We start from the raw sequence: 27,793 nt of genomic DNA, 5'->3' as shown, positions 1-27,793 counted from the left end.
TTGTTTATTCAAATTTGTAATATGTTTATATGAAAAATAATCTACAGTTATCATATTTTTTTATTAACTTGTTGTTCAGCTGGTTGATCGAGTAGTACCGTTTAAGTTCTTAATATTGCGTATTATAATGTATAGAGTTCACTGGTATACATTGATCATTCATTCAAACGCTTTAATGAAGTTTCGACATCAAACTTAATTGTTTTATTTTTATTTTGTAAAAATCAGGAAGTAAAAACTCAGAGAGTAAAACGTTCACACGAGGCAGCAAAAGCGGAGGAAAATAAACATAGAAACAGACATACAAATGTTTTAGCATGTAAGTAATCTACTTTATATACTGCTTTATTTTTTATAAGGAATTGCATCTTATGTCATTATGTTTTCGTTGCGACCTTGAAGAGACATTTATTGTCAAAATGAACATCTGGTGCCGAAAAAAAATTGCCCCGTTAATGTTATTTTAATCAACAAATATAAGTTGGCAAAACTTATCGAAGTTTACAAGTTTATTATTTAGTACACCAGACGCACGCTTCTTCTACTCAAAACACATCAGCGGGCAGTCGGAAAACCAAATTGATTAATAAGTCGGTGAGCATTAATAACAGTTACATACGACCAAATGCAAAACGGACTTAGTTACTTTAAATAGTGTTAACTGCACTTACTTATCCATTTATTTGAACATACAAAGCTTGAGTGTTGCAAATAAAAAAATCATCATATGGATGTATTAGGTCATCATTGTTTTTTTCTGAAATCCAATCACTCCGGGATAACGGATTAAAAATTCAATTGAAAGAACAACACAGGGTAAAATTGAATAATTTAGAAAAACGCATGAAATTGTCATGATTAAATAGCCTCTATCTCATTGGAAAAACTCGTCTATTGCAATTTGTGGTCTGGTCATTTGCTACAAGTCTGCAACAATTATATGAAGAATTTACACAGCTATTATTTGTGTTAAAAAGGATTCATGGTTTTTGTTGCTATCAATTTTCACGGTTGGAAAGGATTGTTATTTTGAAGGTTCCTAGCTTTGTTGTTTAAAAGTTTGTATAATGTCAAATTTAAATTCCATCTATCTACGAAAATTGGTATCCCACGAATGTGAATTGACCTATAACTAGTCGTAATGTATGTGAAAGATCTAATATAAGAAAGTTTAACATAAACAAATATTGCGTTTTTTTTTATATCAGCTGATGAATGTCGAGTGTTTCTATGGTCAAAGATAAAAGGTTGTACAGATTATATAAATGCTATATACTTGCCGGTAAGTTGTCTGATTTGTTTATCACTTTAAGCGTGAAAATTTCCGCGGGTTTGTTATTTTTACGATTTCCATGCATATAATTTTTTTAGCGGGTGATAAATTCGAGCATCAACAACGAATTATTTATTTTTTCATATTATCACTTTCGAAAAATTAAACATGGAGAGGGAGATCTTTTTTCGCAATCGACGTCAATGCGAATTAAGCGAAAATAACTTCAACGCGAAAATTTCCACTTTTACCGTATATTAAACATTGAAAGAGTGTCATGACACTTTTAGTTTGTGTTAGTCCAAGTGAACTAGGTTTTGTGAAATTTCAAACAATAACTTTATGGTGTCAATTAAATGCATTTTTCTCTTATCCAGGCAATCGGTTTTTAAGGTTATTCAGGACCATACAAATATTACATCAATAAGTTGAAGACGTAGTTAGTTTTACGATGCTTTAATTTTATAAAACCCTAATCATTGTAGCGTTTGAAAAACTTCTGACCCGAAAGATTTTTCAACAGTTACTGAAACAAGGAGTTAACAGGAAGGACCTTATATTTAGCTTTATACATGACACGAAATTGTTTTTTCAACTATTCATTGAAGCTAAATAAACTCATCATAGATACCAGGATTGAAATTTTATATTGGCGCCAGACGCGCGTTTCGTCTACAAAAGACTCATCAGTGACGCTCGAATAAAAAATGTTAAAAAGGTCAAATAAAGTACGAAGTTGAAGAGCATTAAGGACCAAACATTCCTAAAGGTTTTGTCAAATACAGCTAAGATAATCTATTCCTGAGGTAGAAAAGCCTTAGTATTTTAAAAATTCACAGTCTTGTAAACAGTTAATTTATAATTATGACCATATCAATGATAATTCATGTCAACACAGAAGTACTGACTACTGGGCTGGTGACACCCTCGTGGAATAAAAACTCCACCAGCAGTGGCATCGACCCAGTGGTTGTAAATAACTCATCATAGATACCAGGATTGAAATTTTATTGCTTTGTGTGTTTGAAAGCAACAAAATTAAACAAAACACATGAAATACTAATAAAACCATCATAAAAGTACAAGACAAAACAAAATGACAGAACGTATTTGGAAGTGACTTCCTCGACATGATCTAGTTTATATTTTGAATAAAAGAATTAATTATGGATTGACTGAGTTTAACTAAAATATGTTTCTTTCTTTTTTTCAGTCCTTCAGAAACAAATATTGCTTTATTGCCACCGAAATGCCACAATGTGCCACTATTGTTGATTTCTGTAGGATGATCTTCCAAGAAGAAGTTAGAACTATTGTCATGTTAGACAATGATACCTCAGGGATCACTGTAAGATTTTAGGCATTTTTAATGAAACGAATTTAGGTATTAAGTATCTTGTTATTAATACTCTTCATTGTATATTTGATATATCTCATGAATGTAGGAAAATAGTATTGACTCTGTTTGAAATAAGGTAAAAGTTCTTCAAAGGCAAGAAAAGATTGATGTATTAATAGGTTATGGAACGTAGAGTATTTTCTCAACTAGATTATGTAAGTCCTTAAGATGGTCCAATTCCATCTAATTGATTGAAGATTATTGTTATACAAGAATGAAAATAACACTTTTTAAATTTGATGCGTGCGAACCTCTTTTCTTGATTTACCTTCGTACGCATGCGTGCTAAGCTCTTTTCTTGATTTACCTTCGTACGCATGCGTGCTGAGCTCTTTTCTTGATTTACCTTCGTACACATGCGTGCTAAGCTCTTTTCTTGATTTACCTTCGTACGCATGCGTGCTAAGCTCTTTTTTTTATTAACCTTCGTAAGCAAAGAGCAAAGCAAAATAATTAAAAGCCAAGGATGTATAAGTACCGAAACACGTCACGAGTTAAATATGACCATAAAGTGAAAAAATAGCCCAATAATTAACGACCGTTGATTGAAACATTCAAGTCCCAATGCTTTATTGAATTCACGTATATGCAATTAGCTTTATTCTTTTCGTGTAGGCAAATGAACACTATTGGCCAGAGTCAAATCAAACCATGGAAATGGGGCCTTTTTCAATCAATGTCACTGAAGTGAAAGAGCAAAATGACTATACATTGAGAAGCTTAAACTTCAAGTTCGCTGTTGATGTAAGTATCATATTAAGATGAAATAATTTGTTTCAAAAATATATTTTCTATATATGTATATAATGATATATGAGGGTCCGGTTTGGGGTCCTCTATTTTTGTATTCATAATTGTGTATGCTGTTTTTCTCTATTTGTTATTTAATTGCCCATTGTTCTCTATTCTTTATATTTCAGCACCCCATTATTCTTTATTCATTAGTCCTATTTTTTTTCTATTCTTTATATTGTTTGCCCATTTTTATGCTCTTTTTGTCCATTATTCTTTGTTCTATGAACCCCATCTAGACCCTCGTATACGTATATAATGGTATATTTATCCAGAGTTGTTTTATTTACATAATCAAAAGGCATTTAAAAAAAAAAATATTGTTTCGAGAGCAAAACTGATCACATGTCAAAGGAAGTATTATTTACCCTTAATAACATTTAGTTTACATTTGTTTTGTTTCTTACGATTATGAATAGTTGATGAAATGGTTAATAATCATATACACTTATTCAATCATTTTTATAGTTGTGATAAATTCATTTCATTAAACGTGTTAAATGATTAGTTATTTGATTAAAGCAAGGACTTGAGGTATGAAATTAACACTTGCTTTTAAAGTTTGGTCAATTTTAATTAACACTTTTAATGTGAGGATTTTGATGAATTGTGGCATTTTTCTATCATTTAATTTGATAAGCACATGTGACTGTTATAGTTGATATGACTCTCATGTGTATTAAACACAGGTTATTTATATAACATTATAACATGGTTTCAGCTCGTATTGCTATGTTTATGAGAATTTATAAAATGCAATCTCCAATTTAGTTATGAATTAATAAGCATGTTGAAATAAGTAGTGTTTTCATTACACACATTTGCATGAAAATTCAGAGCATAAGCACATTTCTAAAGTATGTGTAGTTTTTTTTTTTGTATTTTCGTCTTTCACTCCTTGTAAAATTCCAAAGATTATGTAAATTTTTAAATGGAGCACCCGTATTTAACATCCACTTATTTCATTGTGCATTGGCTTATTTAGTTTCAATGTCTAATTTATTTCATAGTAACGTCTTGTTTCTGATAAATAAATTGATTCAATGTTGATAAGATAAATGTATTAACCACTTTTTGAAAATGTTTGGTTATCTGTTATCATGCGTCCGAAGCGCTTTTCTGGATTTACATTCATCAGGAACACTCAAAGCCAAATATTTGAAAGCCATGGATGTATAAGAACCAAAACAATTGAAGAGCTAAATGACCAAAAAAAAAGACATAACAAAATAGCCAAATGTGTCTGAGGTCAACTTTGACTGAGGGAGTTGAAACCTTAAATGGGCAATTTTAGAAAGGTTTGTTATAATTCATGTCAAACATTTGTATTCGAGTTGTTCCATTACGAACTGTACAGTTTGACTTAACATGTACTATCGGTAGATGGATAAAATATATAGTCGTTCCTATACTCTATACTTATATCTGCATGGTTACAGCCTGAAAGTAAATCCGAAATGCTTACTGTTCTTGTGAGTAGACCACGTGGCCATATCACTTTATAACACGTATTGTATGCACGCTTAAGCTATGCCAAATACACATACTTACATTTCATTCACAGAACCTGTTTTCTCCTTTATTAAAATTTACTATAATTTTTAAGAACATTGTGATATTTGCCTTAGTAATTGGCCTAGTTTTTTTGCAAAACATTCTAGAATCATTGTAAATATTTCAGAGCTGGTGAATTATATCTTATGAAATCTTTTCGTTTTAAGAAGAGATATGTTTGTTGTATTTTTTGGGTTTTTTTTCTTAATATTCGAATTTGACATATTCTTGAATGTTTGCTTTTATTCAATACTAACATAATTATTAACAATGTTTTATTTCAAACGTCAGTTTTCCACAAATAGTTGCAACAAAACATATAGTCATGATGGAATACATGAAAACATTTGTCATATAAAAAAATCTATTACGAAAATGTACATTTAATATTTATATTAATTCAATAGTCAGTTTTCGAATAGATTATTTATATGAATAAGTTTTACAGGTATTCCAAATTATAGGTTTTGTTGTAGTCATACCCCAATCGCCCATTTTTAATTTGTGATGCATCATCATTGAATGCCACTTATTTATGAATTGATGCACGATGGGAGGCACCAGTGGAGAAGGAAAAACCATTTAAAGCACATGATTTGACCTGCTTTAGGTTATGTTTCTCAATCTGTTATTTGTCTTGTTGAGAGATGTTGGTCTTTTCATCTCTTAACCTATGGTGTTGTGTATTATCATTGTGGTTTCATCAGTGAAATCTTATATCTTTCAAAGAATTGAACACATGTTTTTAGAAGATTGGTTGCCATTTATTTATGTATTCCCACATCGTTGATACATACGTATCATCATCTGTAGTTCTTATGCAAAATTTTGATATGCTTTTCTTTGTTTTCACCTTTTTTTACTTGTTTTCTGATGGTTCTTTCATACAAACAAAAATTTCAATACTTTGTATCACACAAAATGGTAGAATTAGAACAAAGACTTATTTTCAGCTTTGAAAAAAGGAAGAATATAAGATTTAGAATAAAGCAAGCTCATATGTACAATTCGTATCTATTGCTAACCACTCGCAGAAAATAGATTATTTCATAAAAGGCTAGCTGTAAGATTCAATAGAAGTGATGCGTATTGTATCTGCTTTTTTTTTTAGTTCTTTAGGTGCATTCTCAATTTACCTAATTACATGTTTGACCGTTCGTGTTCACATAATGTCAATATTTGAAGTTTGTACATTGCATGCACTGTCTCACTGCCATATCATAACTTGCTAAATTAGATAGTTTTTTTGTTCGAATAATCATTTGATGTTACAAGGAGGGACGTTGTTTCACTTCTAGCAGTGTCAATTTATTGTGTTTTGCGTGGTAACACTTTAATGGTATATTATTAAATTTTTATTGCTTGACGCATTTTACCTGATCGATTTTGGTTTAAGAAGACTCTTAACTATAAAATCATTTTCTTGCAAAGCATTTTCTTGCGTTAGACAGAAACTTATTTTACAACAAAAAAAGTCAATGTAATTGAGTAATATTGAGATTTAACATGGTTTACACGAACCAACATCAAACATTATTAATCGTGAATATAAAATACCAGAACTTAAATTAAAATGCGTTGCATTATAATGCATTCATATACTTCATAAATTCCTTTTAATAGATAGAGGAGAATCTCTGTACACTAAATGTTGCTGCTGTGTATCCCACGGTGTATGGTTAGTTATACTTTGGCAAGCTATACAATTTTCATCTATGATCTTAATATGTTGTTTTGCAGGACCAGAAAGGAACTTATAAAGTTAATCAGTTCCATTATAAGCGTTGGTCAGAAGGCAAGGTCACACCAGTGTCTGTAGAATCTTTTGTTGACTTTATCAATGCTGTCACTGAATGGCAGTCGGACTCGGTCAAACATCCTATTATTGTCTACTGTATGTAAGTATGATTTTTATTTCATTTCAGTACTGAAAACTAAGGGTATCTGTATATGGTTATAGTACCTTGTGTTTTCTTGTGTATACGAGTTATCTCTGTCTTTTATTATGCCATAGGCAAGGTTATTAGCTGTAAAAAAAATAAGATATAATACCATGAGGCGCTTTGCTTAATGTGTCTTTATCGGGAACGCTTAAACCAAATAAAAATTAAAGCAAATAATGTACAAAAACCTGGAATTGATGTAGCTATTATTTAACAATATATTAGTATATTTTCCTGTTAATTAGAACTATATAATCAAAACGGGTCTAAAATGATAAGCCAGGACAGAATTTTCTAACGAAATTATAACCTTAAGAATTTTCTAACGAAATTTTAACCTCAATTTTTATAATAATAATGATTTTTAATAATAAGAATTAAACAAATGTACTAGGAATTTATTTTTATGTAATAACATATCAAAATTTGGTTTGTTTTCATGGCGTCGTGATAAAGATTACGTTATAATAAGAAATTGATAAGAAGTAAAATAACAAAAATACCGAACTCCAAGGAAAATTCAAAACGGAAAGTCCCTTATCAAATGTCAAAATCAAAAGCTCAAACACATCAAACGAATTGAAAACAACTGTCATATTCCTGACTTGGTACAGGCATTTCCTTATGTAGAAAATGGTTTTATAGCCTCTCACTTGTACGAAAGTCGCATAAAATAAACTCCACTTTTAATGCAGGAATGGTGCTAGCAAAGTAGGACTATTTTGTTTAGTTAGAGCATGTATGGACAGACTTCAGTCTGATGGAGATGTTAGTGTAGTGCATGCCCTACATCATATGAGAGCCAGACGTTCTAAGCTAGTGCCAAACTATGTGAGTATTGAATAAACATAAATAAGTCTTAAATAATTAGAGGCTCCTACTTCTTTTTTCTTAATGATGCAAATGTTAATGTAGTCATCGAAAACAGTCTGCATCAGGTGATTCAATTTAATAATTGATTACAAAATATAGGAAATTGTGATACATTTATAAATAAGAAGAAATGACTTAAGACAGGTGCATACAAATGCAGCGGCTTTAAATATTTTAACAGGCCGTACCTTCACCCTAACCTGAAACACTTCGACATAAAAAGACACTATAAAATATCAATTGAAATGCCTTAACTCGATCAAAAAGACATATAAACAAGAACAAGTAAACATACACAGAACAAATAAATTTAATCTATGACACAATATAGATACAATATTAATAAAAAAAAATATGTAGGAACAATGTCAAAAAGACAACTCTAACCTGGGACAAAATGGCGTTTAATAAAATAACGTACACAGGTAAATTTAAATATAATAATTTTGTTACGGAAACATTTTTTTAACCTGGAAAAGAATTTTCATTTATACATATATATGAGTTTTGACATAATAAATAGATCTCTTATTAACCGCCTGATTATCACTAGCCCTTGGGACATACTCACCATTATAAACTAATCTAGTTTATTGCATCAATCTATTTACAGGAACAATACAAGTTTTGCCATGACTGTTTATTACGACAACTGAACAGTGATCATCTGTGATACCAAAAAAATATTAAGCATTATTTATAACATGTTTATTTTTGCCATTACCGTCTATGCATTCAGCCTTCACTTATCTGATGATGAAAGTGTTTTTACCGTCAGTTTTTGCTGTGGTTTCCAACCCGTGATATGGCTTTCTTGGAAATGCAAAGAACAAAACGTATTGACTCAATAGTTACTCGAATGTTTTGGCAAATGTGTATCCCGGGTGCCACTTTATTAAGAATGCATATCGTTTTCTTATCAACATTTATTTATTTATTTATAGTTTTGCGCATATTTTTCGTTCAGAATGTTAATCATTTGGTTTTGGTTTTATATCATCTGAAACATCGTTGTGGTCAACAGTTGCACAAATTCATATTACACTAAAATTAATAATTTCAAATATATGCATATGACCACAGAAGTAGATGTTTCAATATTCATACATACTCATGTATACATTTTAAAATTGTGTATTGGCTATTACAGTCAAGAACGCAGGAAGTGTAAACACAGGCGTGTCTTCGTGAAATTTTACCATTTCTATTGTAGAAAAAAAAATCAGTTTTGGTGCATTTCTATAACTTTATTGAATTCTTTCATTTCAGTGAAAGTCTTTATTTAGGATCTGATGAAATTCAATATTTGTCATCAAATTTAACGATTATACAACTTTTTAAAAACATTTACGGAACGAAATTTGCTTGTAATAGCACACATTTTACCCCTATGTACTATCAACTAGATATATTTTTTTATAAATAGATTAAATAAGTTGTGCAACAATTGTAATATTATAGGATTATCCAAAACAATTCATATGTTGCATTTTATTAATTTTTATACGCCCGTCAAATTTTTGACGGGACGTATTATGTTATACAAATGTTCGGCGTCCATCCGTCTGTCCGTCTGTCCGTCTGTCTGTCCGACTGTCTGTCCGGCGTAAACATGTCGCACCGTAACTTGAGAATGACTTATCCAAATTTCATGAAACTTTACATAGTTGTTTCTTATGATGGTCAAACGATCTGTATACTTTTTGGTGAAAATAAGAATAAAACTTTTTGAGTTACGGGACTTAGTAACTAAAACAGGTGTGTGTTTTTTTTCACATGTCGCGCTGTATCTCAAAAACAATTTATGATTATTGCTTAAAACTTTACACACTTCTTAGTTATATTAATCTCAAGATCTGTATACTTTTTGGTGATGATTCAAAATTTTATTTAAGAGATATTTAGTATTTTGTTATAAAAGGGGGAGGGGTTTTTCACATGTCGCGCTGTATCTCAAAAACAGTTTATGATTATTGCTTAAAACTTTACACACTTCTTAGTTATATTAACCTTAAGATCTGTATACTTTTTAGTGATGATTCAAAATTTTATTTTTGAGTTATTGAGTATTTTGTAAAAAAAGGGGGAGGGGTTTTTCACATGTCGCGCCGTATCTCAAAAACGATTTATGATTATTGCTTAAAATTTTACACACTTCTTAGTAATATTAATCTAAAGATCTGTATACTTTTTGGTTTTAATTCAAAATTTTATTTTAGAGATATTGAGTTTTTTGTAAAAAAAAAAGGGGGTTTTCGCATGTCACGCCGTATGTCAGAAACTATTTATGCTTATTGCATAAAAATTCACACATTAGACGACGGGCGTATCATGCGCTCATGGCGCAGCTGTTTATTGTTTATGTAAAAATTAGACTGTGATAGAATTATTTATTATATATTTGTATTTTACGTTTGTCATAATGGTTATTTACGAATAAATACGAATAAATATATTTTTATGATTACTATGATTATCGTCTATGATATCTATTTATTGCAATTATATCTTACAATCAATGTATGGATCTAAGAGCTTATTGCGTTCATATTAGTGAACTATAGTCCTGGGTTGAAAACCATATTCTACTTGCAAAGCAATGGTGTACTATAGCAATACCTTGGAAAGTCTTACTATCCTAGACGCAAACATAGATGGGCTCTGTCTTATTTTGGCATAGCTTTTGGAAATTATTTGTTATAATGCTCATTTTCGTAATTGATAAGCCTTCCATCTGTTTACATTCGAGCGCCCCTGATGAGACAAAACGCGCGTCTGGCGTATTTTAAAGTTGCAAAACTGGTATCTTTGATGCATTCTACGTTGCCCTTTCTCGTTGAATTTTTTTCTTCGGATTTCTTTTTCATGAAACAGTCGTAGTTTTGAACATAATATTGCACGTTTCTGGGTGTATAATTCGGAAAATATATAAAAACAGCTTACTTCTACTTCTTTTTCAATGTGGATAATCTGCAGTCGGAAAAAGTTCCATAACCCTGATATAATATAAGCGCGTATCAACCAGCACACGTCAGGTTAGAAATAAACAAAGGTAACAAGTAAAGACAAAAAAATGTGTGATGCTAGCAACAACTGTACAGGGTTAAAACATGTATTAATTGTGACAAGAGGAACTCCAACTCACATGCCTGGAGTTGTCGGTAGTTGGGGCTTGGATAATAATTTCAGGTAGATCAGTGCAGTCAACAATTGTTTTAGGGATGAATCCGTATTAAAAGGCATTCGTTGGTGTTCTTAATCTGGAAAATCTGTCTCTGTGATATTGCTTGGTTGTTGATATAATCTGGAATGGTGACTGATGCTACTCCATGCAAGATCTTATACAGAAATATGAGCTTGGGTCCATTTCTGTATGTTTAAAAAGAAAGGCTGAAGGTGTCAACGGAATATTCAAACTCATAAGTCAAAGACAAACTGACAACTCAATCGTTAAACAACAAAACTCTACCAAAATACAAACAAAAGTCTACAAGACACCCAAAAAAATATAGAAAACTTAAGACTGAGCAACAAGAACTGTCAACCAAGATTTTGTAAGATGTTGGTAACAGTTCTTGTTCCGGGGAACTAGTTTGGTAAGTGTGTCTCTAATACTGCAGATACATAATCGAGCTGAGGTCATACTTACAATGTGTATGCACTTTTTAATATCATAAGAACATTTGTTTAAATATCTGTAGATATAGTCTACCAAATCTACTTGTTCGAGCGTATGAATCACGATGTTCACAAGTTGTGTTGCACATGAACTATGTTGATAGTTCACTAAAATATTTTTTTTTATTTCAAATGACCCATAACATTACGTTAGATGATAATTATGTTCATCGTTTAACGGCATACTGAGTAAGAGAGACTGGCCTGTTGAAATAAACATATGCCTTCCTAATATTGATGCACAATTAAAAAGAATTTGATTGCTTTTCAGTGAAGTATTCATTTTCATGTCAAGTAAAAGTAAATATATATTACTGTGGATTCATTATTATTCGTTGGATACCAATTTTTGTGGTTTTCGTGGATACAGCTGAACCACGAATACAAATATTCAACGAATTACAAATTTTCTATAAGCCTTGTATGCAGAGATTGACAAAACCACGAAATCAAATATCCACGAAAATGCCATTTTTCCTCGATCCACGAAAATTGATACCCACGAAAATAAATGATTCCACAGTATCAGATTATAAAACTTGACACTGAACACACCCACTAATATAGTGTAATTCATATATTTCAGTATTGATATAATGACTTTAAAGTTGATAAAGCATAGTTACTGGAAGCTTTACAATCTTTTCAATTCAGATACTAACACTATTTATTCCCAAAAATTAATGCTCCATGGAATAAATCTCCTTAGCCACATTACTTTTATACTGGTATATTTCATTTCAAGTCATTGAAGCCTAAAGTTTGGGCTTTGCATAATGTACTACTTTTAAGTATTTGAATGATGTGTAAAGTGTACACGTGACGTACTAAATATCACTGATCCATTAAAGGTACTTCCTCATACATACACCAGCATAAAGGCTCTGGATTATGATTGCGTGGATATGGTCGTTAGATACTGCTTCAGTGTCAATCTACAGCTAAAGCTGTTGACCATAAAGAAGTGCCTGACTAATTTATTTCACTTTTACTTGAAAAGATGTAAATTTTGGTATGTATGGTAGGAGGATGCTTGTAATTTGTTTGCACCTGTAATTCGGTGGTGCTGATTGAACACAATATCCAATATGAATTATATGGTAGGAGCATATTTTCTTAAATATCTACTAAAATTAATCTAAATACCCAAGAAAAGGTATTCCTATTGGTTCATGTACAACAGAATCCAGACAAAATTGAATATGTGAGGCCGATGTGTATTGTCTAGATAGAGAGAACACTAATGATATTTTTTATCATTTAGGTGGCCTGTATTATTGACAAAAAAACGATAAAACAATATTGTTTCATTTGATGAAGGGAGATAACTCTTAATCCAATAATTCTAAAATATTGACAATTTGTGAATGCCAATGATATGGTAGCTCCCATTCTCCCATTTTTTCACTTTTTGCTGAGGATCCAAGCAATAGCAAAAATGGCCATATATATCCAGATTAACAAGTTTGAGTACTTGCTTATCTACAAATAATAAGCATTATGTATGAGTTTCATAACATTTGGTTGAGGCAAACTTAAGTTAGAAAACGGAAACGAAAAATTCAGCAATTTTTCCATTTGTAAAGGGGCATAACTCTAGAACGGTTTAAGTGAGACCACTGAAATTCTAATTTGATCTGTGTTTTGTGGTAATAAAGCATTGTGCATAAGTTTCATAACGTTTGGTTGAGCAAACTAAAGTTAGAGAACGGAAACGAAAAATTCTGCATTTTTTCCATTTGTAAAGGGGCATAACTGTAGAACGGTAAAAGTGTCGCCACTAGCATTCAAACTTGATCTGTGTTATGTGGTAATAAGCATTGTGTATAAGTTTCAAAACGTTTGGTTGAGGCAAACTTAAGTTAGAAAACGGAAACGAAAAATTCAGCAATTTTTCCATTTGTAAAGGGGCATAACTCTAGAACGGTTTAAGTGAGACCACCGAAATTCTAATTTGATCTGTGTTTTGTGGTAATAAGCATTGTGCATAAGTTTCATAACGTTTGGTTGAGCAAACTAAAGTAAGAGAACGGAAACGAAAAATTCTGCATTTTTTCCATTTATAAAGGGGCATAACTGTAGAACGGTAAAAGTGTCGCCACTAGCATTCAAACTTGATCTGTGTTATGTGGTAATAAGCATTGTGTATAAGTTTCAAAACATTTAGTTGAGGCAAACTAAAGTTAGAGAACGGAAACCAATTTTGGGACGTACGTACGGACGTACAGAAAGACGGACAGGGTAAAACTTAATGCCCTTTGCGCTAAAGCGGGGGGCATAAAAAAAATACTGGAGCACGATATGGGTACATTAGCCCAATTGCGATCTTTAGAGATTTGTACATTTCGTAAAAGGAACGGATTTGTGTGCCTAAGAGTACAATGATGAGACATTTATTGTCGAAATGCGCAACTGGTGCAGAAAATTGGTACCGTTTGTGTTATTACTACCACTTGGTCGATGCCTCTGTCGGTGGACTGTTAGTCCCCGAGGGTATCACCAGGCCTGTAGCCAGTATTTCGGTACTGGCATGAAAATACGGATTTTTTGTTATCTAAATTTGCTGCTACGAAATTTAAGAAATTTTTTTAAATTAAGGAATATATCTCCTTCATGCAAAGCTCCGATTCCTTGCCCGACTTTGGCTATACTTTACTGTCCTTTTTGGATTATAGCTCTTCAGTATTATTTCGGGTCTTTTTGTAGTTACTGTGAACTTCATCGTTGACCCAAATATCAGTAGGGTTTTTTTCTCATCAGACATATTCCAGCTCAGTTTGGTGATGGTAGGAAATATGCTTCAAAAGAAAACAGCCTGAAAACAAAACGTTGTCCAAATGTTAGTCCATTAGTAGCTGATGTAAGCTTAACCTTTAACATCAAACCCAGTAGGGATTATCTACTTCACAAGATCTATTCACCATGAAAACAAAATTTTGACCCAATTTTAGTCAACTCCTTTGACAGTAAAATTTGATCAACACAGGTCTTCCACCCCATGGTTGCAATTTTGAACGAAGTGTGTTAACATAACATTTGGAAACCAAACATTTTCCTTAATTTCAGTCCATCAATAGCATTATCAACGCAAGTTAATTTGGTAAAGTTGTAACTATGGCTTAAAGATTGCATCTAGAAGCAACCCTGAACTTCGTTGCAACTCTGTTCAAAATAATTGCCTTCGTATGAAAAGATATTTTCGATTTTTCCACTTACCGAAATTGCATGAAATGTACGAAAATATAGTATTAATGTACCCACCATTTAGAGGTCAATGAAAAAAGTCGCCACTGTCTTTTCTTGTTTCCAGGGAATTAGTTCGTTGTACTATTTGGTTAGTATGTCTCTAATACTGCAGATGCATACTCGAGTTGTGGTCATACTAACAATGTGTATGTTTTCAAAAAAAAATTTAATGACTTTAATACATCAACAATACCTTAACTTCAAAATTCCAAAAACGGAATGTTTCGCTAGATTTCAAACAAAAGAGAGGCAAACTAACATAAGGGGACTTACAATGTCAGTATTTTGATAATAAAGAACTGATACGCCCATCGCTTTTTCAAAGAATAAAGTTCCATAACTCTTCAATGTCATATCAGAAATTTATAAAAAAAAACTAAAGGGAGGTTATTTCAGTAGATATAAAACAAAGTTTCATGAAAACTGCTCAGTATTTTGATAATAAAGAGCTGAGCCATGAGCGCATGATACACTCGTCACTTCTTCAAAAAATGAAGTTCCATAACTCCTCAATGTCATGTCAGAAATTTATAAAAAAAAAAAAAACTAAAGGGAGGTTATTTTAATAGATATAAAACAGTCACCAAAGTTTCATGAAAACTTCTCAGAGCATTTTTGAGTTATTGTCCAAAAACTGGAAAATCACCCCTTTTTTATGAATAAAATCCCATAACTCGGAAACGTAAAATCTAAAATTTATAAAAATCGAAAGGGAGCTTACTTCAATAGATATAAACAATTCACAGAAGTTTCATGCAAATTGGTTAAAGAGTTTTTGAGTTATTGTCGACATGATGACACAGACGGACGGAAAGACCGACAGACAGGACACAGTGTACCATAATATGTCCTGAAAACGGCATATAAAAATGTACATACCTTTAATTGGCCTTTAAACTTTTTATTCGAGCATCATTGGTGAGTCCTTTGTAGATGAAACAAGCATCTGGCGTACACAATTATAAGCCTGGTATCTTTGTTTTTATTATATATTGAGGCAAATAACAACTAACATCATTTATATAAGCAAAATTTTAATCTTGAGCATCCATAATAACAATTTACAATAAGCTAACATAAGTTAACAAAACCTTTTTAAACTTTATTCCTCTTCTCAGAATATTCATTTAAAGCAGAAATCTTTGTTGTATTAGTAAGCATAACATTTGGCTTTAAACAGAACATTAGAAAATTGGAATGCATATGAGGGTAGGAATGGGGTACCCAATATGACAATTGACGGTAAAATACTTGTTAAAATAACGTTTACGATTAATATTTTACTGTATTTGATGCTAACAGTAGCTACAGAATGAGATTTGATGTATGACGATAAAAAATTCGTGCTCATTTGATGCTAACGATAGCGAAAAAGGGACGCTTGATGCTTGAAGATAAAGGGCATTCCTACCCTCACATATGGAAATTGAGTTCAAACCAACCACACAAAAACCCAATAACAAACTGCTCCCCTTAAACCATCATATTCCATTGTTCAAAGAACAGAAAAATCTGGGTTAAAACCTTAATTTGGATTTTTTTCTCCAAAAGTCGACATCATAGTAAAGATATATAAAAAACTTCATTGTAAACTATCTTTATCAAAACTTTATCGAAATTTCCCATTATAAAACATTGGAAAATCATTTTAATTAAAGGAATGGATCTCCCTCATGAATAGCTCTGATCCATACACGATTTTTCATTGAAAGAATTTTCCCAGAAAAAATTTGATGTCACAAAGCAAATATCTTCACGTAACAATGTTCTATTCCGCATTTTCCCCATATGACCACTGATCAACCAGGGCAGTTGATTCATAAAACTGGAATTGGAAAGTTGTCTATTATCCAGGTTTGGCTTTACTTTTTGATTCCATCAGCTCTTTATGTTTGTATTAGGCTTTGGCTTTTCGAACATTTTGCACTCAAACATCACTGAATAAAAATTAATTGTTGTAATGCAGTATAATTGGAACCATTAACTATAAAGTTAGTTCAACTATGGAACAGACAAATGGACACAGACTAAAAAAACATAATACCCCTCTATTGATAAAAGGCAAGACAAAAAAATTTATCAACATCCACCATTTGACATAACTGTTAAGACATAGAAACATAACAGATAGATGATATTTTAAAAAAACAGCAGTTTTGTCAATTGAGAATAGAGAATTCTTGAAAATTATGAACAATGAATTTTATAAGGATTCCAACGGCAATCTTGGACCACCTTTTCCTTTTACAGTGTAATTAATGATATGCATGTGTATGAAATATTGTGGATTTATTTATTTTTGTGGAGAAAATTTTAGTGAGATTAGGAAAAATTGCATTTTGTGGATACTTGATTTCTGAAGATTAGTCTGAACTTCAAATGTGAACCCCAAATAATTTGAAATATCAATATTTTATCATGCTTACTTCCCATCTACACATTTACAGTTTTCAATAAATAATTTTGTACTTATCGTTTATCTCTATTTTGTGTAATTTTCTTTTGATCTTTTTTTGTGATAATTTTTCATTTCATACTGCTCGCATGAGATAGAAAATTATCGTCAGAAAGTAAGGGCGCACGTGCCATCATAAATGTAAACATCAACAACATCATAGGCAAAATAGCGATAAACAGATTATCAGTGGTCTTTCAAACTCGAGGATGTTTCTTGGCCCCATCTTATCTCAAAGCTGTTGCCCTTGGTGAGATTGCAGCCGAGAAACACTCTCTCGTTTGAAAAACTATCAATAATCTAATCTAAATACAAACTGTGAAGCATGATTGTAGATGTAATAGTTATGAGGTCATTCTGATAACAGGTGTTTACATGTATAAATCATTAAACAAGAGTGCACAGGCTGAAATGTCTCGCCTTCTTTACTAATCATTGATATTATGTTGATAGTCCTAAATATAAAGCTTTATTACAACTGTCACATAAACTTAACATTAACCAAGTAAACTAAACATTGACCAATGAACCATGAAAATGAGGTCAAGGTCAGATGAACCATGCTAGGCAGGCATGTACAGCTAACAATTCTTCCATACAACAAATATAGTTGACCTATTGCTTATAGTTTAAGAAAAACAGACGAAAACACAAAAACTTAACACTGAGCAATGAACCTTGAAAATGAGGTCAAGGTCAAATAAAACCTGCGTGACTGACATATAGATCATAAAATATTTCCATACACCAAATATAGTTGAACTATTGCATATAGTATTAGAAAAATTCGTAAGGGTTCCGCGGAACCCAGTGTCTCGCCTACTTTTGCTGTTAATCGCAGGCTCAACAAAAATGAGGAAAAAAATTTATAAAAATATTCCTCTCTATACTATCTTTTGATTGTAAGTAGCTTCTGTCCAAGTTTGGTAAAAATCCAGGATAATTTATGAATCTAATAAATGTTTTAAAAACTTAAACTGCAGAATGTAAGTTATGTTGACTGGAAGAAAAACTAAGTCCATTTATTAGTAAAATACGGAAAAAATGGAACAAAATTTTATCAAAATTTCCTTCTAGATACTAGCTTTTGATCATAAACAAGCTTCTGTCCAAGTGTGGTACAAATCCAGGATAGTTTAAGAAAGTTGTTAAAATTTTAAAAACTTTAACCACAGAGTGAATGTAATGTTAACTGGCAGAAAAACTAAGTCCATTTATAAGTAAAATATGGAAAAAATGGAATTTTTTTTTTACAAAATTTACTTCTGGATACTATATTATGATCATAAACAAGCTTCTTTCCAAGTTTGGTAGAAATCCAGGATAGTTTAAGAAAGTTATTAAAATTTCAAAAACTTTAACCACAGAGTGAATGTAATGTTTGCTGGCAGAAAAACTAAGTCCACTTATAAGTAAAATACGGAAAAAATGGATTTTTTTTTTTTACAAAATTTACTTTTGAATATAATCTTATGATCATAAACAAGCTTCTGTCCAAGTTTGGTAGAAATCCAGGATAGTTTAAAAAAGTTGTTAAAATTTCAAAAACTTTAACCACAGAGTGAATATTTGTGGACGCCGCCGACGACGACGACGACGACGACGCCGACGGAATGTAGGATCGCTATGTCTCGCTTTTTCGACAAAAGTCAAAGGCTCGACAAAAAAAGACCAAAACTCAAAAACTTAACTTTGACCACTGAACCATGAAAATGAGGTCAAGGTAAGATGACACCTGCCAGCTAGACATGTACACCTTACAATCATTCCATACACCAAATATAGCTGACCTATTGCATGCAGTATTAGAAAGAAAGATCAAAACTCAAAAACTTAACTTTGACCACTGAACCATGAAAATGAGGTCAAGGTCAGATGACACCTGCCAGCTAGACATGTACACCTTACAATCATTCCATACACCAAATATAGTAGACCTATTGCATACAGTATAAGAAAAACAGACCAAAACACAAAAACTTAACTATAACCACTGAACCATGAAAATGAGGTCAAGGTCAGATGACACCTGCCAGTTGGACATGTACACCTTACAGTCCTTCCATACACCGAATATACTAGACCTATTGCTTATAGTATCTGAGATATGGACTTGACCACGAAAACTTAACCTTGTTCACTGATCCATGAAATGAGGTCGAGGTCAAGTGAAAACTGTCTGACGGGCATGAGGACCTTGCAAGGTACGCACATACCAAATATAGTTATCCTATTACTTATAATAAGAGAGAATTTAACATTACAAAAAATCTGAACTTTTTTTTCAAGTAGTCACTGAACCATGAAAATGAGGTCAAGGACATTGGACATGTGACTGACGGAAACTTCGTAACATGAGGCATCCATATACAAAGTATGAAGCATCCAGGTCTTCCATCTTCTAAAATATAAAGCTTTTAAGAAGTTAGCTAACGCCGCCGCCGCCGTAGCCGCCGCCGCCGCCGGATCGCTATCCCTATGTCGAGCTTTCTGCGACAAAAGTCGCAGGCTCGACAAAAATGGCATATAATAATATCATGGTAAATCTCATTAATGTTAGGAAAATGAAAACAAATTTCTATAACAACTTTTCAAACATGAAATAAAATAAACTTTTAATACTTAGTTATGAATGATATAACTTTTTAAGGATGTTCCCTGCTCTGTTTCAAAATAACACCTTTTTATAAATAACAGAATAAAAAAGCCGAAAAACTGAAAGGTCTCTGTCCTGGTTTTTGAGATATGAGCCACTGAAAACTTGGCGTGAAATTATTCTCTCTAGATTTTTGATATGTTTAACGATGACTCCTTTTTTCTTTTAAAAACTTTGGAAAAATAACAAAAATTTTATAACATTTTTAAACTATGTAATAAAATTCTGAAAAGAAAAGAAGGGAGTAGGCAAAACATTTAATTTAATGGCACTTCATAGATAAAATCAGAGGATTCCGAATATCTGACAAAAAGTCAAAAACAAGATAAGCAAACATCTTGTTGAGTTTTTAAAATAATATGCTAAATAAAAATATTTACAATACTTTTTATCTTATGAAATAATTGTGACTGACTGATTATATAATTAACACTTTGAAAAATATAAAAATGTATCATTCCTCTTTTCTTTAGTTTAATTTTGATGTAGATGTTCTATATTTTTTTCATGAACTTGTAATCTTTGGTTTCTGTCTCCTTGACATGTACACAAACTCCTTTCATTCATGATATGTGTTGCTTCCCTTAAAGATATGTAAAATATACCGTTAACAGGCTACAAGGGATTTCTTATAAGATTCTATTTTTCCAGAAATTTTGGAAAGATCTTCTTTGGATATGTTTTAATTTGGAGCTTAGACTTTGTATACATTTTCTAAGGGGTGTTCCAGATATAAATGTATTGCAGGAGGGGATGGGGCACAAAGCCTCTTTTTATTTAGCTGCCATGAATTACATTCTAATTGAATATCTTCTATAATTGTTCAGGCTATCTTTCTTAAATAATCATCATCCTTTAAAATTTAATAGATGTGCCTTCTGACACCCCAAACCTCATACAATTTATAATAATTCTGGAACAGCCCTTTTGATTTTCATGGTCAGACAATTTTGTTGCAAATTTTACACTTACGCAGTTTACTTTAAATAGGAAAATACATCATTATAAGGTCCATTTGCCAAATACCACCTCCATTACCAATTTTAGCAAAGGGAAACAACACCGGCATAGGATAAACTGTATCACTACCAAAATGGAGCAAGCAGAGTGAGAAAGGTGAATTGTATAGAATCTGAAAATAACTTTTTCATTTTCAAACTTGCATCTCACATTTATGTTGATAATAGAATTGCAAAAAACTTGATTACGCAAGGAAAATTTTCAAAAGCTGAACTACATTAAATCATGCTCTTTCCATAATGTTTGTATTGGCAGGAATCCAGTTTGTCTTGCCTAGGTGTTATTTCCCTTAGCAAAAAATTCTAAAATTGGAATAAAGTTGGTAGTTGGCAAATGAACCACTGAAAAGAAATTAAATGGACAGGCATATTCAAAATATAACAGTATAAATACATAAATATCCCCCTCAGTACCCTCAAAATGAAGAGATCATGATAAAAGCTGTTGTTATGATTCAATATGTTTATGTGACAAGGGTTGAAGTTCCTGATGTTTGGCATCCTCACCGTCTACTCTTGCCACTTCACTTGAACTCTTAAATGTTGTCTCTGTGACACCACTGTCATTGTCCGCTCCATTCTGCAAATATATTGAACTGGATGAATTTCAAAATCCAGCTGTTCAGAGAAAACAACAACAATTTTAGGCAACAACAATGAAAATATTATTTGATAGTCCAATGATAGGCCAAAAATAATGGAAAACATAGCATTTGATATTCTTCTGTTTAATACTTGAAAATAACAGAAATTTCATCTAGATCTTATATCTAACTCTTAGGGGAAAAGGGTAATGTATTTGGTTACTTGACTTACCATCTAAGTTTTCAATTCCCCAATCACTTACAAGCCATTTTCTTATTGATCTTCAAAAGCATTTTATAACTCTGGTCTGTTTATATTTTTCTTTCTTTTTTTTTTCTTGCTCCTGTTTTTTTTTTAAATTTTAGCATAAAATTTCCAAAATCTTGGTTTCAGTTTGAAAACTATAATATATGATCATTTCATGTATGCATTATACTTGATTTATGTGTGGTTTTGCCATGTTTTTTTGGTAATGACATCTCTAAAATATACATAAAAAAGAGGGTAGTTTTTCACTTTATCGACATTCAAAGGAATTTTTTCAATTTTGTTAAAAACCTAAAACCACTTTGAAATTTGCTTAAACTTAAAATTGTGAAAATACAAATATCCAAAATAGTTGAATTTTTAAGCAATAAGATACACATTCAAAGAAAAAAAATATCAGGCAATGATTTTGAAGAATATGTAATATATTGACTGAAACAAAATCAATTTTTATTCAACTCACATCTGGTTCGTAATCTACACCAAAACGTAAGAAATGTAGAACTTTCTTTGGCAAACAAAACCAGAAGAGTCTATCAAAAATAGGTATCATGAGATCAGGGTTCACATCCTCTGGTTTGGTTGGACCTGAAAGTAGAATATTAAGATCATGATTAGTGTCTAACCGACAGATAAATTGTGCAGACTTAACTTATTTTTGCAAATACTTTCTTTCATGTTAAAGACTTTTTTAGCCGATATAGCAGGGATTCATATCAATATTTTCCACATGTTTTCATATACTGTGGATATATTTATTTTCGTGGTACTGAATTTTTGTGGATTGAGGAAAACTTGTAATTTCAAGGTTATTTGATTTCCTGGTTTTGACAAAGTCTGCATACAAACCCATAGATAATTTGTAATTCGTTGATCATTTGAATTCCTGGTTTACCTTAAGGGGGTACCCAACACTTTGACTAAAATAAATTTTGCTCGTTTAATTTACATAAAATTTTGACAAAATATTTACTTTGACCAGTTGACAAAATAATGAAAATTTCAAGAAATTTGAACCACACACTTTATAGGAATAATTTCATTGGATTATTGCAGTTTGATAAACACTAATTTTGATCATTGAGAAGCTTGACTTCTCTTAACTAATAGTATATGATTAAAACGTTCAGCTGATATTTAAAAGAGTTAACTCCCTTAGGTGTTCTGTACCCCCTTAACCCACAATATCCATAAAAATTGGTATCCCACGAATAATAGTAAATCCACTGTATGAGAAGATCTAAGTTTACCATTTTGAGACTATATACAATATTTTTCTACAAGCGAAGGTGGCAAAAAATAATCCTCATGAACATAATATAACAATAAGAAGATGTGGTATGATTGAAAATTAGACTATCTACCAGAGACAAATGGAAGTCGGGGTTTACAGTACCTACAATACTGTAATTTTATTAGGAAGTAAAACAACTTATTTTCTATATTTCATTTGCTTTTATGACATATTTATATTAATAAAGTGTGTAACTACAGGATCTTGCAGGGTTAGATCAAATGTGGTATCTAATTAAAATCCATTTATTGGATGTATGACAGGTTCATGGTCAATTTTCTAACTACTGGCTGACAAGTCTGCTGGAATTTAGTAGCTAGACATTTGTTTTATCCAGAAAAGAGTGGCTAGATGAAAACAACATATCTTTAATAAAGCTGACTAGAAGTCCAACCACAAAGGTAATTAACATCCCAAATGAGGAATAAACAACTAACCTGTAATAAAGCTGTCTAGAAGTTCAACCACAAAGGTAATTAACATTCCAAATGAGGAATAAACAACTAACCTGTAATAAAGCTGACTAGAAGTCCAACAACAAAGGTAATTAACATACCCAATGAGGAATAAACAACTTACCTGTAATAAAACTGACTAGAAGTCCAACAACAAAGGTAATTAACATCCCAAATGAGGAATAAACAACTTACCTGTAATAAAGCTGACTAGAAGTCCAATCACAAAGGTAATTAACATCCCAAATGAGGAATAAACAACTTACCTGTACTAAAGCTGACTGTAAGTCCAACCACAAAGGTAATTAATATCCCAAATGAGGAATAAACAACTTACCTGTAATAAAGCTGACTAGAAGTCCAATCACAAAGGTAATTAACATCCCAAATTAGGAATAAACAACTTACCTGTAATAAAGCTGACTGTAAGTCCAACCACAAAGGTAATTAGCATCCCAAATGTTGAATACCAGAGGTAGGACAAGCTATAAAAACTTTCTAAGCCTGGTCTGAAATGAAAAAAGAAATCAACAGTTTTAATGAATAAAGATAATTTTGTTTAATTTTTTATTGTTTGCTTTTTATCTTAATATCTTAAGGATGTACACCTCTGAGGAGCCAAACATTTCTAGAATTAAACTTTTTTTCTTAACCTAATTTTTGGGTTTATATGACTGTAAGAAAGTAACTGACGAAGAAAAAATTATATGGTGGTGCATTTCTTTTTTTGCTACAGCTGTTTGAAAGTACCCTTTTTTTATGATTTCCCCATTTTTCATCAATTTTACCCATTTTTGGGCTATTATCATGAAAAAAATCACAATTTCACAATTAAACTTTTTTTCATACTTTCACTAAAGATGAAGTGGACCAATCTGAATAAATTTAACTGAGCGCAGCTGGATATAACCACAGAGTTCCAACCATGAACAGTTATGGCAAAAATGGACACAATATTCGCACTTGATACAGGTCTGAATTTGGATTGTAATTAAATATTTGACACATAATAGGTTTCTGACACCGAATAACTGTAGTCAAAGAACTTAGAATTGGTTATATGATTTGAATTCATATTCAATTTTTTGCTTTTGTGCAATACACTATGCTGTTGCGAAATTGACCCCCCCCCCCCCACCTAAAAAAAAAATGTACCCCCTTTTTTTTTGCTTTTGTGAAATACACTATGCTATTGCATATTGATCCCTCCCCCCAAAAAAAAAAAATGTTTACCCCCCTTTTTTTGCAAAAAGAAATAATATTTCAAGAAATTTTCTTTTTAATTTCTGAAATCTGAAATAAAAAAAAAAAATTGCCCCCACAACTTCTTTTTAACCCCCTTCCCACCTTATTTTATTTTTCACCTCCCCACCCCTTTTCCAAAAAAAAATTCTTTCCCTCAAGATATGGTCATAATCTCAATTCAAATTTCCAATGGAGTTTGCAACCATAATTACCAATTTAAATACATCATAAAAGTCTTAAAATAGAAAAAAAAATCCCCCCCCAAATTTTTTGAACCCCCTTATGATTCATCACCCCCAAACTCAATCCCAGCCTTCCCTTTGTGGTATGGTACCTTGCAGTACAATTTCGGAGAGATCCAATCCCAGCCTTCCCTTTCTGGTATGGTTCCTTGCAGTACAATTTCAGAGAGATCTGTACACTTGAACACAAGTTATTGTCTGGAAAAATGCTTGTTTTTTGGCCCCAAATTCCTAAACGTTTAGGGCAAGTACCCCTAAACTCAAATTCAGCTTTCCCTTTGTGATATGGAACCTTGTAGTACAATTTCATAAAGATCCATACACTTACACACAAGTTATTGTCCTGAAACTATAAAAATGCTTGTTTTTTACCCCTTTTTTGCCCCTAATTCCTAAAATTTTGAGGCAATTACCCCTAAAATCAATCCCAGCATTCCCTTTGTGATATGGAACCTTGTGGTACAATGTCAGAGAGATCCATACACTAACACACAAGTTATTGTCTGGAAGTTACAAAAATGCTTATTTTTGGCCCCTAATTCTTTAACTGTTGGTACCATAACCCCCAAAATCAATCCCCACCTTCCTTTTGTGGTATTGAACCTTATGGTAAAATCTCATAGAGATCCATTCACTTAAACTAAAGTTATTGTGCGAAAACCAATGTGTCTTCGGACGACGACGACATCGACGCCAACGTCATACCAATATACGTCCGCAAATTTTTTTTGCAGTCATATAAAACTATAGGTTGGTGTTAATATTAGAAAGTTTTATAACATGTTGTTGCTTTTTTCGAGTCAAATGCTGTCAATTTTGTAAGTTTGGGATTTTTCTCTTTTTTTTAGAACAAAAAGCATATTATTTCCACTTCTTGGTTATAAATGATTGAAAAAATACATATCTAAGAATTTTGAAAAGAAAAAATTGATATGGGATGTACATATCTTTGGTAAAATCATTTCCTTGTACCCTCACCTATTTTGGCTGAAGACGCTTATCAGATTGGTTATAAAATTTGAAAATTTAATTACTCAAAAACTACTTATTGTAAGTACACAATTTTTTCACAGAGTTTAGTTTGATTATGATATTTTTTATATTCATTGATATTTTCCACTTGTATCACATATTTTGGAAATAATTCCAGAGACTGAAACCTCAGAAGAATACATCCTTTAACATGGTAAACATCCCATTTATTTTTTATTGATGCAAGGTAAATACAAGAATAGAGTTCTAATATCCCCCACGTTGCACATATTTTATCTATCCAAAGTACAAGGGCAATAACTAAAAAAAAAAATTCTTTCTTTCTTTACAACAATTTATAAATATCTTAGAGAAATGAAGGCTTCAGAGCAAATGCATTGTGATTTCTGTTATAACTAATTTTTCCCATAACTCGTTAAAAATATTTGATCAGCACTTATTTTTGAAAGTGTCAAAGACATTGCTGATATAAACCTATGATATAAGTTTCATAAAATTCTGGCAAGAATTTGTACACATGAGAGCACTAACAATGCAATTTTCCATATAATCAATATTTCCAAGGGACATAACTCTTTTAAAAATAATTGATCAACACTGATTTTCAAATTTGTTTGAGACATTGATGATATAAACCTAAAGTATAAATTTCATGAAAATCTGGCATGAATTGTACACATGAGAGTGCTAACAATACAATTTTCCATATAATCAATATTTCCAAGGGGCATAACTCTTTTAAAAATAATAGATCGGCACTGATTTTCGAACTCTTCAAAAACATTGATGATATAAACCTTTAATATAAATTTCATAACAAACTGGCAAGAATTGTACACATTAGAGCGCCCATAAGGAACTTTTCCATATAAGTAATATTTCCAAGGGGCATAACTCTTATAATAAAATGCTCCGCTGGGCACAGCTTGATACGACCGCAGAGGTCGAACCCTGAACAGTTGGGGCAAGTATGGACACAACATTCAAGCTTGATACACACTGAATTTGGATTGTGATTAAATATTTGACACAGCATAGGTTTCTGACTCAGAATGAATGTGGTCTAAGAACTTATAAATTATTAATTGACCTATTCAAACCATATAATTATTATTTGCTTTTACATATAAATCAGAAATAACCAATTTAAAATGGAAAAGGAAAAAAAAAAAAGGAAAAAAAAATCCCTCCCCCCAAATTTTTTGAACCCCCTTATGATTCATCACCCCCAAACTCAATCTAGCCTTCCCTTTATGGTATGGTACCTTGCAATACAATTTCTGAGAGATCCGTACACTTGAACACAAGTTATTGTCTGGAAACTTGAAAAATGCTTGTTTTTTTTCCCCTTTTTTGCCCCAAATTCTTTAACGTTTTTGGGAAATTACCCCCAAACTCAAACCCAGCTTTCCCTTTGTGATATGGAACCTTGTAGTACAATTTCATAACGATCCATACACTTACACACAAGTTATTTTTCTGAAACTAGAAAAATGCTTGTTTTTTTGCCCTTTTTGGCCCCTAATTCCTAAAATTTTGAGGCAATTACCCCCAAAATCAATCCCAGCCTTCCCTTTGTGGTATGGTACCTTGTAGTACAATTTCAGAGAGATCCATACACTTGAACACAAGTTATTGTCTGGAAACTAGAAAATGCTTATTTTTGGCCCTTTTTGGCCCCTTATTCCTAAATGTTTTGGGCATTACCCCCAAAATCAAACCCAGCATTCCCTTTGTGATATGGAACCTTGTAGTACAATTTCAGAAAGATCCATACACTTACACACAAGTTATTGTCATGAAACTAGAAAAATGCTTGTTTTT

At 31.9% G+C, this 27,793-nt stretch overlaps 2 protein-coding genes across 7 annotated transcripts in view; one reads left to right on the top strand and one right to left on the bottom strand.

Annotated features, from left to right (window-relative positions):
- LOC127721484 (multiple epidermal growth factor-like domains protein 6) overlaps nt 1-10,307 on the top strand; it is a 56,950-nt gene extending 46,643 nt beyond the window's left edge. For 5 of the 6 annotated variants that reach the window (XM_052228233.1, XM_052228232.1, XM_052228230.1 and 2 more), the window contains 8 exons: nt 229-319; nt 1,209-1,282; nt 2,487-2,621; nt 3,288-3,416; nt 4,904-4,936; nt 6,759-6,916; nt 7,657-7,792; nt 8,448-10,307. In XM_052228233.1, coding sequence (XP_052084193.1) covers nt 229-319; nt 1,209-1,282; nt 2,487-2,621; nt 3,288-3,416; nt 4,904-4,936; nt 6,759-6,916; nt 7,657-7,792; nt 8,448-8,507 — 816 coding nt within the window. In that variant the 3' untranslated portion in view covers nt 8,508-10,307. The remainder of the gene's footprint in view (nt 1-228; nt 320-1,208; nt 1,283-2,486; nt 2,622-3,287; nt 3,417-4,903; nt 4,937-6,758; nt 6,917-7,656; nt 7,793-8,447) is intronic. The other variant, XM_052228231.1, reaches the window with a different exon arrangement.
- A 9,427-nt stretch (nt 10,308-19,734) lies between these two features.
- The window catches only part of LOC127721491 (sodium-coupled monocarboxylate transporter 1-like), a 28,987-nt gene continuing 20,928 nt past the window's right edge, over nt 19,735-27,793 (bottom strand). The window contains exons 16-18 of the mRNA XM_052228252.1: nt 23,898-23,998; nt 22,204-22,328; nt 19,735-21,468 (exon numbers count right to left, since the gene is read on the bottom strand). Coding sequence (XP_052084212.1) covers nt 21,337-21,468; nt 22,204-22,328; nt 23,898-23,998 — 358 coding nt within the window. The 3' untranslated portion in view covers nt 19,735-21,336. The remainder of the gene's footprint in view (nt 21,469-22,203; nt 22,329-23,897; nt 23,999-27,793) is intronic.

The sequence above is a fragment of the Mytilus californianus genome, unplaced genomic scaffold, assembly GCF_021869535.1.
Source record: "Mytilus californianus isolate M0D057914Y unplaced genomic scaffold, xbMytCali1.0.p SCAF_12, whole genome shotgun sequence".
NCBI classification, from domain to species: Eukaryota; Metazoa; Mollusca; class Bivalvia; order Mytilida; family Mytilidae; genus Mytilus; species Mytilus californianus.
Note: the sequence above shows the minus strand (reverse complement) of the source record. Positions and strands in the feature narration are given on the sequence as shown.